This window comes from Theropithecus gelada, chromosome 15 (assembly GCF_003255815.1).
Source record: "Theropithecus gelada isolate Dixy chromosome 15, Tgel_1.0, whole genome shotgun sequence".
NCBI lineage: Eukaryota > Metazoa > Chordata > Mammalia > Primates > Cercopithecidae > Theropithecus > Theropithecus gelada.
Window position 1 is genome coordinate 10,264,373 of NC_037683.1, and position 15,406 is coordinate 10,279,778.

Sequence of the window (15,406 nt, forward strand, 5' to 3'; positions counted from 1 at the left end):
GGGCATAGCGGGCGCCCTCTGGAGGTTAGGAATGACTGAAATTCCCGGGGCAGCTTGGGGTTTAGTACAGAGGTTGACAGTGTATTGATGTCCATCTGGGGCCTCTCCAAATGTCATCTTGACCACAGTATGGCTGGAAACTAGATGACCAAGCTCTGAACGGAGCATCAGGGCCCTCGTTTGTAAGCTTCGTTTTCTTTTATTCCCAACAAATTCCATCCTTTTATCACCGGGTATTAGCAAGTGAGGTCAGAACTTTTCATTATGTTTGGCCAAAGACGTTCCCACTAAAGAAGGGACATGGTATGGTCAAATACATTCTAGAGATGAGACGAGGCAGAGTGCAAGTGAGCTTGCTGAATGTGAAGGTCGCAAACATGGTAGAGTCCCGGCCTTCTGTGGCTGTGTGGCTTTCACTGCAGTGTCTAAAATGCCACTCCCTCCAGTTCTCAAGTCAATCAGGACAGGAGAGACTCTCAGGGATGTGACATGTCGAAATCGTCAGAAACGACCTTGTTTTCTCCAGGATTCATTCTAGAAGGGACAACGGTCAAGCTGACCCAGCACACTTTTTCATGTCTCTGTATAGAGCAAAAGGTCACATGGAGGAGGGGCCTGGAACTCAGAGTCTCCTCAGACAGCCACTTCCTGGGCCCAGGCAGGGAAATGTCACCTGGTTCTATTATATCTGCCCAAAGGCACTGCTGGCCAGGCACAGTGGCTCACACCTGTAATCCTAGCACTCTGGGAGGCTGAGGTGGGTGGATCACTTGAGGTCAGGAGTTCAAGACCTGGCTAACATGGTAAAACCCCATCTCTACTAAAAATACGAAATTAGCTGGGCGTAGTAGTGCGCACCTATAATCCTAGCCACTTGGGAGGCTGAGGCGGAGAATCACTTGAACCTAGGAGGCGGAGGTTGCAGTTAGCCGAGATGGTGCCACTGCACTCCAGCCTGGGCGACAGAGCGAGACTCTGTCTCAAAAAAATAAATAAATAAATAAAAGGCGCCCGCCACCTCACCCGGCTAGGTTTTTTTTGTATTTTTTTAGTAGAGACGGGGTTTCACCGTATTAGCCAGGCTGGTCTCGATCTCCTGACCTTGTGATCCGCCCGTCTCGGCCTCCCAAAGTGCTGGGATTACAGGCTTGAGCCACCGCGCCCGGCCAAAAAAATAAAATTTAAGAATAAATGGACAGGACCCACCCCTAGGTTTTCTTTTCCAGTGCATCTGGGAGGTGGGAGGTGGCCCTGGAATTTTCATGGTTAACAGGGATTCCCGGGAAATTTGAGAAGCACTGGGTAAGACTGACCAGTTACCTACCACAGTCACTTTGAACATGTGTCCAAGGCCTGTGATGGGAATCTGAGGCACTGGCCTATCTGACAGCAAGGAGTAAATGACCCTGGACGATGCTTAGGAGAAGGCCCTCGGCCTGTCCACTGGCCCCTCTCCCACTCTGGAAATTTGCTTCCTAAAAGGTATTGGGGCACCCCTTTAACACACAGAGGCTGCAGTGAAGCCCCCAACCCACAGGCTTGGTGTTGAATGGGCAAGCTGTCCGGGTTCCAAGGTGACAACTGACAGTGATGGGTGGCAGGGGTCAGGCTGGGGCGGGTGAGACTTGAAATCTGAGCTGGAGTGCTGGGCCCCAGCTGCCACAGGGTAGTGGGGGCCCTTGTGCGAACACAGCTGCCCCCACCCCACCCTGGACCTGCCACTGGATCCGGGCCTCTGGGGGAATCTGATGTGCAGTCAGTTTGGGGACCACTGGTGGACTTCTGGAAAGAGAAGGGTCTGGTGTGCAGGGAAAATGAAGAAGGAAGAGGTCGCTGAAGAAAGTTCCAAAGGGTTCTGGAGGTCAGGCCTGAGCTGATTTGGGGACCCCTATCCACAGATGCCCTGGAACTGGGGGTGGTGGGAAGGAAGGAAGCGGAGGACGGCTGGTGATGGCATTCACGGCCACAGGTGCCATTCCCTGAGTCCCCTGCACATGCCAGCCACTCTGCCAACCCCTCCATCCACATCATTCAGTCAGCATCACCATCACTGTGAACACGTGTTTACCCAGCTGCGTGATGACCTCGGAGGGGCTGGGCTCACCCCACCCAAGCCCACCCTCCAATCCTGTCTCCCTCATTGTCTCCAGCAAGGTGATTGAGCACTGCAGTAACTTTAAAGAGGAAAACATGGACACATCCAGATAGAGGCCTCCACCCCCATGGCCACCACCGCTCTGGACCACAGGCGGGGAGGAAGCGTGCTCAAGCAGCCCAGCGGGCAGTCCCCTTCCGAGGGAGCCCCCCACGGAGTGAAGAGACATGGGGGACTTTTGCACAACCGACGCTTTTCCTTAACATTAGTGAGATATATATATTATATATATATTTTTTTTTTTGGTTAGGAAGTGTGAAGTTTTGTGTGTATGATTTCTGTACAAAAACAAACGCAACACTCCTGAGTCCTTGCAGCTTCCTTGGCCATCCTCAAACCCACTCAGCCTTCATCGCTGACACACTCACTCCTACCCCAACCAGACTAAATGCCTATAACGCTGTGAGTGTCCAGTCCTTGTCCAGGAAACTCAGACCCCAGTCTGGCTTCCTTTCATGAGAGGAGCAGGCCTTGGACAGCGTATCCAGCATCCTGACCCACTGCCCATGCCTGAGAACTCCATCTCGGCTCCCAGGCACAGCTGATGGGGTTTGGGGATTAGAACTTACCCCACTGGGTCTCCCAAAAGCCTTGGTGCTCCCAGCTGTGGGCCATCTGGGGCAAGAAAGTGAGCTGTTCCTAGGCTAAGGTCCAGGCAGCCCTGCCCCTGAAGACCTTCCAGGAGCAGGGCGCCCAGTGGCCCTGCTGCTGTCCGGCCAGGCCTGCCTGAGGCCACGCTGCTATGGAGGCTGCCTCCTAGTCTCCCACCAGGTCCCAGGCTGTGGAAAGCCCCAGCCCAGGGATGGTCAGAACTCGGGGGCAGATTCCACTGCCCCTTCTGCCAAAACACATCCAGAACCTGCCCCCTGCCCTGGAAGCCAGCATCTTCTGGGGCCAGGGGCTTGCTTCCTTGCTCCACAGCCTTCAACTGCCCAGGCGCTCCCACCAGCAGAACTGAGCCTGCCTCCTCATCCCAGCCTGCCCCGCTGCCCAGAGGACCCCACGCCTCTCAGAGGCAGAGGTCCCACGCCAGCCTTTGACCCACAGCGGCCACACAGCCGCCTCCAGACCAGCACTCGGACTGCCCTGCAGTGGCTGCTTGGGCCTCTCTGGCGGTCCCACCCTGCCCTCGGCTTTACCTTGGAAGCCTGAGAGGCGCCGGCTCTCTTGTGCTCCTCCCTCGGTGGACGCTGCCTTGCTTCTCATCGGACACTTGTGGATCACAGGGGCCTGGGGAGCAGCGCTAACCCTGGAGGCAGCCTTTGGATGATGGCTTTTTCTTCCCTCTTCCCTCTGCCGGCCTGCTTTCAGGTGTTCCTAGCATTTCCGCCTCCAGGCAGGACGGGATGGGTGAGCAGCTTTGGGAGAGACACCTGGCCTTTTTCTCCCGGAGCCTCTCCCTCCCTGTCCTGGGAAGTGGGCGGCAGCCCTGTGTTCCCCCAGCTTGGCAGATGGGCTGCATGCAGCGCTCCCTTCCATCCCACGCTCAGCGGCCCCGGCCAGACCCTGGCAGAGTTCACACCTCATTGCTTTACCCCCTGGGGCCTGGGGAAATGTCTGTACTTTGGGATGTCACAGAAATACATTTTTGTGCAAAATGGAGAACAGAGCGTCTTTTTTTGTGGAGGGGATTGCTAGCCTGGCTTCCAGGCTCTGGAGCAGGACTTGAGCCACCCCCGGCAGGGGGACGGCAGTGTGGGTAGTTCTGTGGTAGGGAGGTGTGCATTTGGTAGGTTAAAGGGCTGCAGGCTGGGGACAGGTGGCAGGGGACTGAGCTGGAGTACCTGTTTCCTATGCGTTCTCTTCACATCCCTGTGCCCACTGAGGACACAGCTGGCAACCAGACCAACAGGGTGCCTGCCCAGGATGGCTCAGCCTGATGGGGGAGACAGATGGCAAATAGAAGATAACGACTCTGTGCCACCAGCAGGGAGAAGGCAGCGGAGGGAGTGGGCAGGCAGGTCAGGGAAGCCTGGAGTCCGCTGGGCCACAGTGCTTTAGGGAGAGGGGAAGGAGCCAGCACGGTGCCCCCATGTGTCTAGGAGGCTTCTCACAAGAGGCAGAGTGCAGCCAAACCCAGTAAAAGACGGAGGCTGCCCAGGTCTGGCCCAAGGGGCGGAGGAAAAGTGCATCCTCAGCAGAGGGTCCTGCCAGGGTGGACAGAGAAGCAGCCCCATGTGGCCCTGGCAGCGTGAGGAACAAGGGTGGAGTGGGACGGGACCAAGAAGTCGCTGGGGCCAAATCGTGAGGTTCCCAGACTCTAGCATGGCCCAGGGCCGTCCTGGCTGACACCTGTGGTCCCCGCAGCTCTATGGACAGTGCCTTGTCATCCTCAAGAGCTGCCTGGTTGGAATAAGAAATGATATGGTCAGCCAGGCGCGGTGGCTCACGCCTATAATCCCCGCACTCTGGGAGGCCCAGGCGGGCGTATCACGAGGTCAGGAGATCGAGACCATCCTGGCTAACACGGTGAAACCCCGTCTCTACTGAAAAATACGAAAAAATTAGCCGGGCATGGTGGCAGGCACCTGTAATCCCAGCTACTCGAGAGCCTGAGGCAGGAGAATGGCGTGAACCTGGGAGGCGGAGCTTGCAGTGGGCCCAGATGACACCACTGCACTCCAGCCTGGGTGACAGAGCGAGACTCTGTCTCAAAAAACAAAAAAGAAATGATACGGTCACACCCTTTATAGACCACCGTGAGTGTGTGGATTTTACCTTCTATGTGAGGTTTTAAGCCTGGGCATCAGGACTCAATTAAGCGTTTCTGGAAGCTGAGCACTGACTCCTCCCACAGCCTCTGTGAAGCCGAGGTCCCCTCTTCTCCACCCGCTGCAGGGCCTGGATCTGGCCTCTCTCTCTCCCCTGGCTGAGAGCCCCCTGCCACTGGCCACCCACAGGACCTGGGCAGGAAGGGCCTCGAGTACTTTGCCTCAGAACCCTGGTGGGTCGTCGGTGCCTCGGAGGGAATGAGGGAAGTGCCTGCCAGCAGCAGCCAACACTGCTGAACCTTCATCTGTGTGCCAGGCCCCGGGCTAAGTGCTTCATGTACCTTCCGCTTCCTCAGAACCCTGGCAATAATCCATTTTACAGACAAGGACACTGAGGCTCAGAGAGGTGAAGTGACTTTATTTTTTATTTTTTTGAGACAAGGTCTCACTGTTGCCCAGGCTGAGTGCAATGGCACGATCACAGCTCACTGCAGCCTCGATCTCCTGGGCTCAAGCAATCCTTGCACCTCATCCTCCCAAGTAGCTGGGACAACAAACGTGTACCCCATGAATTTCTAATTTTTGTGTTTTTTGTAGAAATGGGGTCTCACTGTGTTGCCCAGTCTGGTCTCAAACTCCCAGGCTCAAGCAGTCTTCCCACTTCAGCCTCCCACAGTGTTGAGATTACAGGCATATGCCACCATACCTGGCCTGAAATGACTTACTTCCTCAAGGTTGCCACAGTAAAGGAGGGAAAACAAGGTCCTCAGAGGTGCCAGGTGCTCCTCCTCTAGCTCCTTGGCCTGGTACCTGCCATTTCCTGTGTCAGGAACACTCTAGTTCCTGCTCATCCCATCACAGCATCTACTTATCTCATGGGGCTGAAGTTGCTTTATCTTGTCTCCCCCATTGGACTGTGAACAGCAAGCCACATCAAGGCTCTGTTGTAGCCCAGCACAAAACCTGGCATATCGAGGGCTCTCCTTTTAAAAACTTGTGGCCAGGCTGGGTGCAGTGACTCATGCCTGTAATCTCAGGACTTTGGGAGGCCAGGGCGGGTGGATCCCTTGAGGTCAGGAGTTTGAGACTAGCCTGGCCAAAATGGTGAAACCCCATCTCTACTAAAAACACAAAAATTAGCTGGTGTGGTGGCACGCACCTGTAATCTCAGCTACTCAGGAGGCTGAGGCAGGAGAATTGCTTGAACCCAGGAGGCAGAGTTTGCAGTGAGCTGAGATCGTGCCATTGCACTCTAGCCCAGGTGACAGAGCAAGACTCCATTTCAAAAACAAAACAAAACAAAACAAAACACTTAGGTGACGGGATGAGCTGTGCAGCAAACCACCGTGGCACACGTTTACCTATGTAACAAGCCTGCACATCCTACACATGTACCCCTGAGCTTAAAATGAAAGTTGGAGAGAAAAAAAAAGAAACTATATTTTGCCACTTAGCACCTTCAAACATGACCTACCTCTCCAAAAGCAGACTGATGTCTAAACCATGAAGTCATTTTACTGAGTCTCCCTAAGAAATGTGACCTCTGGCCGGGTGCCTGTAATCCCAGCACTTTGGGAGGCCGAGGCAGGCGGATCACAAGGAGTTCAAGGGTACCCTGGCCGACATGGTGAAATCCTGTCTCTACTAAGAATTAAAAAAAATTAGCCAGGCATGGTGGCGCATGCCTGTAATTCCAGCTACTTGGGAAGCTAAGGCAGGAGAATCGCTTGAACCCAGGAGGTGGAGTTTGCAGTAAGCCGAGATCACACCAGGCAGACAGTATGAAACTGTCTCAAAAAAAAAAAAAAAAAAAAGCGGTGGCTCACACCTGCAATCCTAGCACTCTGGGGGGCCAAGGCAGGTAGATCACTTGAGGTTGGGAGTTCGAGACCAGCCTGACCAACATGGAGAATCCCTGTCTCTACTAAAAATACAAAATTAGCCAGGCGTGGTGGCACATGCCTGTAATCCCAGCTACTTGGGAGGCTGAGGCAGGAGAATCGCTTGAAACTGGGAGGCAGATGTTGCAGTGAGCCAAGATAGTGCCATTGCACTCCAGCCTGGGCAAAAAGAGTGAAACTCCATCTCAAAAAAAAAAAAAAAAAAAGTGTGGTGGGATGGGAACTTAAAATTGTGATCCTTCCTCTGTCCATTTGAGATGTGTGTGTATGTCACAATTTAGGAGCTGAAGGCCATTCAAGGACCTGAAGGCCATTCCATTGAAGTGTAATATCAGGAAGATTGGAGCCTCTGTCTCCTAGTCTCTGCAGGAGAACAGAGTCCTAACTTTCATAATTGCCAGCGAGCACACAGAGCTGCCTAATCATATTTACCATGACCAACCCTTCGGAATTTTTCATTTCCCTTACTCTACTGAAGCCCTCACCATTTCCCTCCACTCCCTCATTCTCCCTTTAAGCCAGACATGGTCGTGCATGCCTGCAGTCCCAACTACTCTGGAGGCTGAGGGGGAAGATTGCCGCAGCTCAGGAGTTTGAGGCCATCCTGGGCAACATAGTGAGACCCCATCTCAAGAAAGCAGAAAACAGGCCGGGCGCGGTGGCTCACGCCTGTAATCCCAGCACTTTGGGAAGCCAAGGTGGGTGGATCACGATGGCAGGAGATCGAGACCATCCTGGCTAACTCGGTGAAACCCCGTCTCTACTAAAAATACAGAACATTAGCCGGGCGTGGTGGCGGGCGCCTGTAGTCCCAGCTACTTGGGAGGCTGAGGCAGGAGAATCGCTTGAACCTGGGAGGCGGAGTTTGCAGTGAGCCCAGATCGTGCCACTGAACTCCAGCCTGGGGGACAGAGTGAGGCTCTGTCTGGGGAAAAAAAAAAAAAAAAAAAAAAAAAAGGTGGGAATTAATTGACTTGCAACCAGGGGATGCAGTTAGTATCAGCTTCAGGGACAGCTGAATCTGGAGGGCTCAGACAATATTGTTCAGACCATCTCTCGCTCCCTCCTTTAGTGCTGCTTATCCATCTCTATGTGTCTTTATAAGTTAGTCTCATTTTCTCCAGCCACAGACAGGGTAGGCCCTCACCGCACAGCGTAAAGATGGCTCTCGGTTGCCTTATATCCCATTCCTTAGGCTTGAGATCCAAAAGAATGCCCCTTCCTCTCAGCATCTAGACAGTAATCTCATGGAAGGCCTGTGATTGGTTCTGCAGAGTCGAACGCCCACAGCCTGCCGCTGGCCATCCTATGGGGTGAGGGGCAGTCCCTCCAATCACATGGGATGGGAAGTCAATTCCCCAATCAAAAAAAGGATGTTGAGCTGAGAAAAACAACAGATGTCAGAGGAGTACCCTGGAGGAGCTGGGATGGGGCCAATCAGATGGAGGCGGAGGAGGATGCTGGTATCAGTGGGAGGTGCTGTGGAAAGGCAGGGCTGAGTGGGGAAGGCCCTGGGGACACAGGGAAGGAAGACAGCCTGAAGCCTCTGGCGGGGAAAGTCCGCCTGTAGGTGGTGGCTCACAGCAGGAGAGGCAAGACAGCCCCGTGCTAGACAAGGCGTTTCCATTATTTAGTCCTCCCAAACACCTTAAGACACTATTGTTATCCCTCTTATAGAGACAGAAAACAGCTCAGAGGGGCTCAGTAACTCGCCCAGGGTCACACAGGTAGGAAGGGGCAGTGCTGGGATTTCTGACTCCCGCCTAAGTTGGATCACCCATAGTCAGAATGTGCACCACATACCTCCACTTTTCTCTCCTCCGTTTGCAACATCTGAGAATAAATAGCAAGGAGGTAAAGCTGTCACCACAGACCAACCTTGGGCGAGCCCTGGCCCTCTGGAGACCTTAGTCATCACATCTTCGAAATGGGCACAAATTTGCCTCTCGGACTCACAGCAAACCGCTGGATCTTTTAAGCGTCCAGGGAGCTACGCGCATGCGCGAGGGCTGCGAGGGCGGGCACAGGGGAGCGCGGGGGAGGTGCGCGCGCGCGCCTGGGCTTTCAAAAGTTACCTGGCGGGTGGGGCTGGAGTTGGGGGAGTTACCAGCTGCGCGCGCGCCGGCCCCGCCCTCAGCCTCTTCAGGCACCTGTTGGCTTGAGGGTCCACTCGGCCGCAGCGGCCATCCAATAAGCAGACTCCCTGATCCAGTCCGGCCCTGCCCAGCGCCCAGATCCACCAATCCCCGGGCGACCGCGTGCCCCTCCCTCGGAGGGCCCGCCCTTCTGGGCGCTTCTTCCGGGTGGGGCCCCGGGCCGAGGCGATGGCCCCCTGGGCGCTCCTCAGCCCTGGGGTCCTGGTGCGGACCGGGCACACCGTGCTGACCTGGGGGATCACGCTGGTGCTCTTCCTGCACGATACCGGTGAGCCGGACCCCGAGCGACCCCGGACCCACCCGATCCCGCGTGGTTCCCCGGACTTTCGGGTCTCACTGGGTCTCCGGCCTAATCCCTGGAGATCCTGGGATTGGCCCGATCTCTGCCAGCTCCTGAAGCCCCCTCCCCATCTATCATTCCAATAGCCACCCGCTCTCCGCCTGATACCCCGTTGATTCCTGATTAATCCCAGCATCTTCCTAATCATTGCCAAATGCCCTGTCCATCCCAGGACCCAGCCGGTGCCCACCAGATCCAAGGACCGACTTAAGCCCCATGTCCCTTGATCCTGGGACCCACCAGTTCCTTCCCAGGAACTGACCCCAAATCTTCCCATCCTTACGATTAGGAGGCTCAACTAGATGCAAGGATTGGCATTGTGTCCACACCCACACCCTCCACACCCCCAAGTCCAGGCAACCCCTCAGGCAAGAGAACACCCCACGGGGTGAGGCCTGTCTCCCATCTTCCCACAGATTCACCCACCTACCACCTCCATTTCCCTCATTCCCCTCAGTAGCCCCCTACCCAGCACCTCACCTGCCACGGGCAGCCTCCCTCACTGTCACCCACAGCAGCCCCCAGCCCTCCTTCCATGGTGGTCCAGCCTCAGTTTCTGGACTGGGGCCCCTGCTGGTTTTCCTCCCAAGACCTCAGACCTCCTCCACCACCTTCACCCTTTAGCCTAAAAACTTGCTCAGGTCTCCCTATCAGAAAACGACCCCCCTCAAAAGCCACCCTTTCTTCTCTGCTCCCCCTTACAAGGGACACGGGATTTGTCTACACTCCGCTGTCTGGTGGTCTCATGCCCCCTCATTCCTTGCCCTGCACCCTACCTCCCCAAAATCCTGTCACCTCTATGGGCTGAAGCCACTGGACCCTTTCTTATGCCCCTCTGCAGCATCTGAGCCTGCCAGCTGCACCCTCCCTCCCATATCTCTCTCAGGCATTTCAGACCTGGCCAGTCTCTCACCATTGCAGAGCCAGAGACGCTGGACCCCTCCTCCTTCTGTCCCACATCCAGTCAGGTCTGGCTCCCTTCACCCAGCAGCCCCCTCTGTCCATTCCTTCCTCTCTCACTTCCTGCCAGGCCTTTGCAGCTCCCCTCTTCTTCCTCCTGGCCAGATTCTCTGCCCCTAGGCTTCCCCTGATCCATTTCTCTAGCGATGAGGTTTTCCAAAACAGATCTGGCCTTATAACCTTCCATGGTTCCCTCTGACCCTCCAGATAAAGTTCAGATGAACTGCTGGCCACACACAACCACTCATGGAACCAACATCTCCAGGTCTTTGCTGGGCCAGGAACACACTTCCCCACCTCCAACTGCAACCCAGTCCCACCCACTCCTGTTCTACCCGGCCCAGCCTCACTGTGCTCTCCCGGCCTCTCCAGAGCTGCGGCAATGGGAGGAGCAGGGCGAGCTGCTCCTGCCCCTCACCTTCCTGCTCCTGGTGCTGGGCTCCCTGCTGCTCTACCTCGCTGTGTCACTCATGGACCCCGGCTACGTGAATGCGCAGCCCCAGCCGCAGGTAACCAGGGGCCCCTACTCTCACCAACAGGGACTCAACAGCCACCACCAGTCTCCATGCCAGGCTCTGTGCTGCAGGCTCTTGTGGGGGCAGCTCAGTGAATCCTCTTGCCAGCCCTAGAGCCCCATCCTACAGTAGTGAGGAAACTGCTGGGGCCCAGAAAAGGAAGAGACTTGCAAACATCACACAGCCACCCTCAGTCCAGGGTGCTCCGCCGCACCCCACACCTCCATTCTGCACGGGATGGGTCCTAAACTCCACAACCAGAGCTAAGCCGGCCCCTAGGGGAGCTGCCCGCCAATGCCACCTGTCTCCCAAGGGGATCCTGTCTTATACCCCACCCCTCATTCCAGGAGGAGCTCAAAGAGGAGCAGACAGCCATGGTTCCTCCAGCCATCCCTCTTCGGCGCTGCAGATACTGCCTGGTGCTGGTAAGTGATGCAGGGACACTCACCTGGGAGAGGTTGGGCCAAAGCTGAGACTCCTCGACCTCCTCCTGCCCCAGTGCCGGGGCCTCACCCCTCCTCCAAGAAGGCCTTCCATCATCAGGCCCTGATTCCTCCCCTCAGTGGTGGGCTCACAGCAGGGCTGGCACTGAGCCTCCACTCTCCTCCATGCCCACAGCAGCCCCTGAGGGCTCGGCACTGCCGTGAGTGCCGCCGTTGCGTCCGCCGCTACGACCACCACTGCCCCTGGATGGAGAACTGTGTAGGGGAGCGCAACCACCCACTCTTTGTGGTCTACCTGGCACTGCAGCTGGTGGTGCTTCTCTGGGGCCTGTACCTGGCATGGTGGGTGCTGCTGCCCGGGCATAGGGGGAGGGTGGGATGTATGCTCCCACAGGGCTGGACAGAGCCAGGACTCCCAGGGATCCAGCACAGGGAGGGAAGGGCTCCCCTGCCCTCCCCCAGCACCAGGCCCCTGTCCCCTGCCCTGCAGGTCAGGCCTCCAGTTCTTCCAGCCCTGGGGACTGTGGCTTCGATCCAGCGGGCTCCTGTTCGCCACCTTCCTGCTGCTGTCCCTCCTCTCGTTGGTGGCCAGCCTGCTCCTCGCCTCACACCTCTACCTGGTGGCCAGCAACACCACCACCTGGGAATTCATCTCCTCACACCGCATCGCCTATCTCCGCCAGCGCCCCGGCAACCCCTTCGACCGAGGCCTGACCCGCAACCTGGCCCACTTCTTCTGTGGATGGCCCTCGGGGTCCTGGGAGACCCTCTGGGCTGAGGAGGAGGAGGAGGGCAGCAGCCCAGCTGTTTAGGGTTGCTAGAGGCTGGGCTACTATCTTGTGCCTGAAAACCAGGGGACCTGTCCCCAGCTAGGGTCAGCCCTCGGAGGGCCTGGGGCCGCTCACTCCTGCCCACCCCTCCCAGGCCCCAGAACTGAACTTCAAGACAGACAGATCCCTGCCTCGGTGGGCAGTTCTGCCTTCCAAGGAAGAAAGGGAAAAAAGGACCTGTGGGCAGCTCAGGCCCCAGCAGACCCGGGGCTCCACCCCAGCCCCACCCAGGCGACTGCCAGTGCACACTTTTACAAATTTAATAGTCTATAAAGCAAGTCTAGTCTTAAAAAGACAAACCACATCACTCCTTGCTGCGGCGCCCTTTCTGGGCCAGGTCTCGCTGGGAGGTAGAGGAGGGCGAGCTGGAGGGGGAGGGGACACACTTTGCCCAGTGACACTGAGCAAAGCCCACAACAGTGGCCCCATGGCTGCCACCTCGAGTCCCAAGGGCTCATAAGTACCCGGCAAGGCCTGGACCTCCAGGCAGGGCACACAGGTAGGCAAGCAGAGGCTCTAGCAGTCTGTGGGGGAAGGGGACAGAGGTGCCAGGAGATGCCCTCAGGGCTCCAGGAATCGCTCTGACACAAAGTCGAAGTCCCGGAAGGCGGCCTGTTGGCGGGCAGTGAGGAGGCTGTGGGGTGCAGGTGGGGTCAGGGCAGGCGGCAGCCCTGTGAACTCGCCCTCAAAGTAGCGCAGGTCCGCGGGGCCACAGAGGGTGGGCACGAAGGGGGGCTGGATGGTGCGGGCGAGCAGGGCTTGCCAGTTGGTGGTCTGGGGGAAAAGGAGAGGCGCCTGAGATGGCAGGAACAGCAGCTCCATGAGTCACTCTGTGTCACCTACCCTGCCAGGCACAGGGGACCACCGCCACCCCAGCCACTCACCCTGAAGAACGGCTGGACCTTGATCTCCTCGGCATCTTGCTCACCCGCCCCGAGGCGCTTCTCCGGGCACTTCTGGAGGAGCTGGGCAACAGGACAGGTGCTCACTTAGGGCATTCAGCCCCAGGCACTGCCATCATCCACAGGCCCCAAGCACGCTGGCCCAGAGCGCTCTACGGATGGGTGGCAGGGGGTCTGCTGTCCCATGGCAGAGGGCACATGGGCCTTGAGCGGCCATCCATCCCAGACCCAGACCCTGCAGTGCTTACCTTCTGAATGAGCTCAAGCCCTTGCACCGACAGAAAGCCGGGATAGGGAGCGTCCATGTTAACGATACAGTCAAACACCTCTTCCTCTGTGTCCCCTGGGAAAGGGCACTGTGGAGATGGGGGCTCAGCAGGATGCACGGGCCACCCCACTCCAACCCAGAGGCCCCGACAGCACACTCCAGCACTCACCTCACCCACCAGCATCTCATAGAGCAGCACGCCCAGCCCCCACCAGTCCACAGCCCGTGTGTACGCCTCCTGGGTCAGCACCTCGGGAGCCAGGAATTCCGGGGTGCCGCAGAAGGTGCTAGTCCGGTCCCCGAAGCCGATCCCTACAAATCAACAGGTACACCAAAAGCAGATTGGTGTGGCCTATTCATAATAACCTCAACAGCCAAGCCTTATGATGCCAGGGAGCTTAGCCTGTGCCAAGCCCTGCCCTGTACCCAAGGAGGTGGGAACGGTTATGACGCCATTTGACTGCATGCGGAGCCAAGCTCACAGGCTAAGGTCACAGAAGGCAGAACTCGGCCAGGCACGGTGGCTCACACCTGTAATCCCAGCACTTTGGGAGGCCAACGCGGGCAGATCATGAGGTCAGGAGTTCGAGATCAGCCTGGCCAACATGGTAAAACCCCGTCTCTACTAAAGATACAAAAAATAAGCTGGGGCGTGGTGGCATGCGCCTATAATTGCAGCTACTTGGGAAGCTGAGACAGGAGAATCTCTTGAACCCTGGAGGCAGAGGTTGCAGTGAGCCAAGATCGTGCCACTGCACTCCAGCCTGGGCGGCAGAGCAAGACTCCGTCTCAAAAAAAAAAAAAAAAAGATAAAAAATAAAGAAAGAAAAAAACAAAAGGCAGAATTCAGTCTCCTCTCCCAGCCCTGACTATAGACTCTCCCTCGGGCCAGGTGCAGGCTGGGACTCTATACAAGCCTCTAGGACTGGGAAGAAAGGGCCAGTGTGCCCAGCTGTCCCCTGGAATGAGGTCTGGAGCGGCGGAACCAGGGCATCCGTGGGTGAGATTTCCTGGGAGATGCCATGTGCCCATCATCCTATTGGCCAGGCTGGGTAAACAAGGCTGGAGATATGAATCCCAATGGGCAGCCCCCACCTTCCTTGCAGAGTCCAAAGTCTGCGATCTTCAGGAATCCCTGGGCATCCAGCAGAAGGTTATCCAACTTCAGGTCCCTGAGGGCAAGGGTGCAGATCAAAGGGAATGAGGGGGGCTTAGACCCAGGAAACAGCAACCACGCCTGGAGCAGCCCAGGCAGGAGAGAGGCAGCGTCTGTGTCCTCACCCACCCCACCCCCACCCCCAGGCATCCCTGGGACAAAAGTCACCTGTAAATGATCTTCTTCTCATGTAAGAACTGCAGCCCCAGGACAACACAAGCCACGTAGAAGCTGCAGGGGTGGTTATGGGAGAACTCAGGCCCAAGACCAGGGAGGCAGGGCAGGGAGGCACCAGGATGGCCATGGCTGGGGGATCCTGGATGTCCCGGCCAGTCAGAGATGAGTGAGACTGGGACAAGCATCATATTGAGAGTGGGGGTGCTCTAACAGTCCCAAGGTCACCTCGATTTCCAGCTTCCTGGGCCCTTAAATGGTGCCAGGGACCAAGTGTTGGTCCCTGCAGTTGATACTCATCATGCCTATTTTTTATTTTTTATTTTTTGAGAGGGAGTCTCGCTCTGTCACCCAGGCTGGAGTGCAGTGGCACAATCTCGGCTCACCAGTAGCTAGGATTACAGGCACGTGCCACCACATCCAGCTATTGGTTTTTTTTTTTAGTTTTCGTAGAGATGGGGTTTCACCATGTTGTCCAGAATGGTCTCGATCTCTTGACCTCGTGATCCACCTGCCTCGACCTCCCAAAGTGCTGGGATTACAGGTGCGAGCCACCGCACTCGGCCTTTTTTTTTTTTTTTTAGATGGAGTCTTGCCATCGTCAGACTGGAGTAAAGTGGCGGGATCTCAGCTCACTGCAACCTCCTCTCCTGGATTCAAGTGATTCTCCGGCCTCAGCCTCTCGAGTAGTTGGGATTACAGGTGCGTGCCACCATGCCCAGCTATTTTTTGTATTTTTAGTGGAGACAAGATTTTACCAAGTTGGTCAGGCTGGTCATGAACTCCTGACCTCAGGTGATCCGCCCGCCTTGGCCTCCCAAAGTGCTGGGATTACAGGCGCCTGGCCAATCGTGCCTATTTTTCTTTTTTTTTTTTTTTTTTTTTTTTTTTTTTT

General features: G+C 56.5%; 3 protein-coding genes and 1 long non-coding RNA gene across 10 annotated transcripts in view; 2 read left to right on the plus strand and 2 right to left on the minus strand.

Annotated features, from left to right (window-relative positions):
• ZER1 (zyg-11 related cell cycle regulator) overlaps nucleotides 1-3,757 on the plus strand; it is a 45,591-nt gene extending 41,834 nt beyond the window's left edge. For both annotated transcript variants that reach the window (XM_025358640.1, XM_025358641.1), the window contains exon 16: nucleotides 2,151-3,757. In XM_025358640.1, coding sequence (XP_025214425.1) covers nucleotides 2,151-2,208 — 58 coding nt within the window. In that variant the 3' untranslated portion in view covers nucleotides 2,209-3,757. The remainder of the gene's footprint in view (nucleotides 1-2,150) is intronic.
• On the minus strand, nucleotides 131-8,742 carry LOC112607607. The gene is made up of 2 exons (XR_003115884.1): nucleotides 8,571-8,742; nucleotides 131-534 (listed from the first exon to the last, which is right to left on the minus strand). It is a non-coding gene; the product is annotated as an uncharacterized LOC112607607 (long non-coding RNA).
• A 311-nt stretch (nucleotides 8,743-9,053) lies between these two features.
• ZDHHC12 (zinc finger DHHC-type containing 12) lies at nucleotides 9,054-12,310 on the plus strand. Of its 5 annotated transcripts, none has more exons than XM_025360484.1 (5): nucleotides 9,054-9,191; nucleotides 10,596-10,732; nucleotides 11,086-11,163; nucleotides 11,357-11,523; nucleotides 11,672-12,310. In XM_025360484.1, exons 1-5 carry the CDS (start codon nucleotides 9,092-9,094, stop codon nucleotides 11,991-11,993), a joined length of 804 nt encoding a protein of 267 aa, XP_025216269.1. In that variant the 5' UTR covers nucleotides 9,054-9,091; the 3' UTR covers nucleotides 11,994-12,310. The 5 variants fall into 5 exon arrangements, with proteins under 5 accessions (XP_025216269.1, XP_025216268.1, XP_025216271.1 ...); XM_025360483.1 differs by having other exon boundaries at nucleotides 9,062-9,191; nucleotides 10,431-10,732; XM_025360486.1 differs by having other exon boundaries at nucleotides 9,062-9,191; nucleotides 11,644-12,310.
• Nucleotides 12,254-15,406, minus strand: part of PKN3 (protein kinase N3) — a 15,743-nt gene continuing 12,590 nt past the window's right edge. The window contains exons 17-22 of one of the 2 annotated variants that reach the window (XM_025360480.1): nucleotides 14,506-14,568; nucleotides 14,277-14,353; nucleotides 13,351-13,493; nucleotides 13,162-13,269; nucleotides 12,896-12,976; nucleotides 12,254-12,785 (exon numbers count right to left, since the gene is read on the minus strand). In XM_025360480.1, coding sequence (XP_025216265.1) covers nucleotides 12,573-12,785; nucleotides 12,896-12,976; nucleotides 13,162-13,269; nucleotides 13,351-13,493; nucleotides 14,277-14,353; nucleotides 14,506-14,568 — 685 coding nt within the window. In that variant the 3' untranslated portion in view covers nucleotides 12,254-12,572. The remainder of the gene's footprint in view (nucleotides 12,786-12,895; nucleotides 12,977-13,161; nucleotides 13,270-13,350; nucleotides 13,494-14,276; nucleotides 14,354-14,505; nucleotides 14,569-15,406) is intronic. The other variant, XM_025360481.1, reaches the window with a different exon arrangement.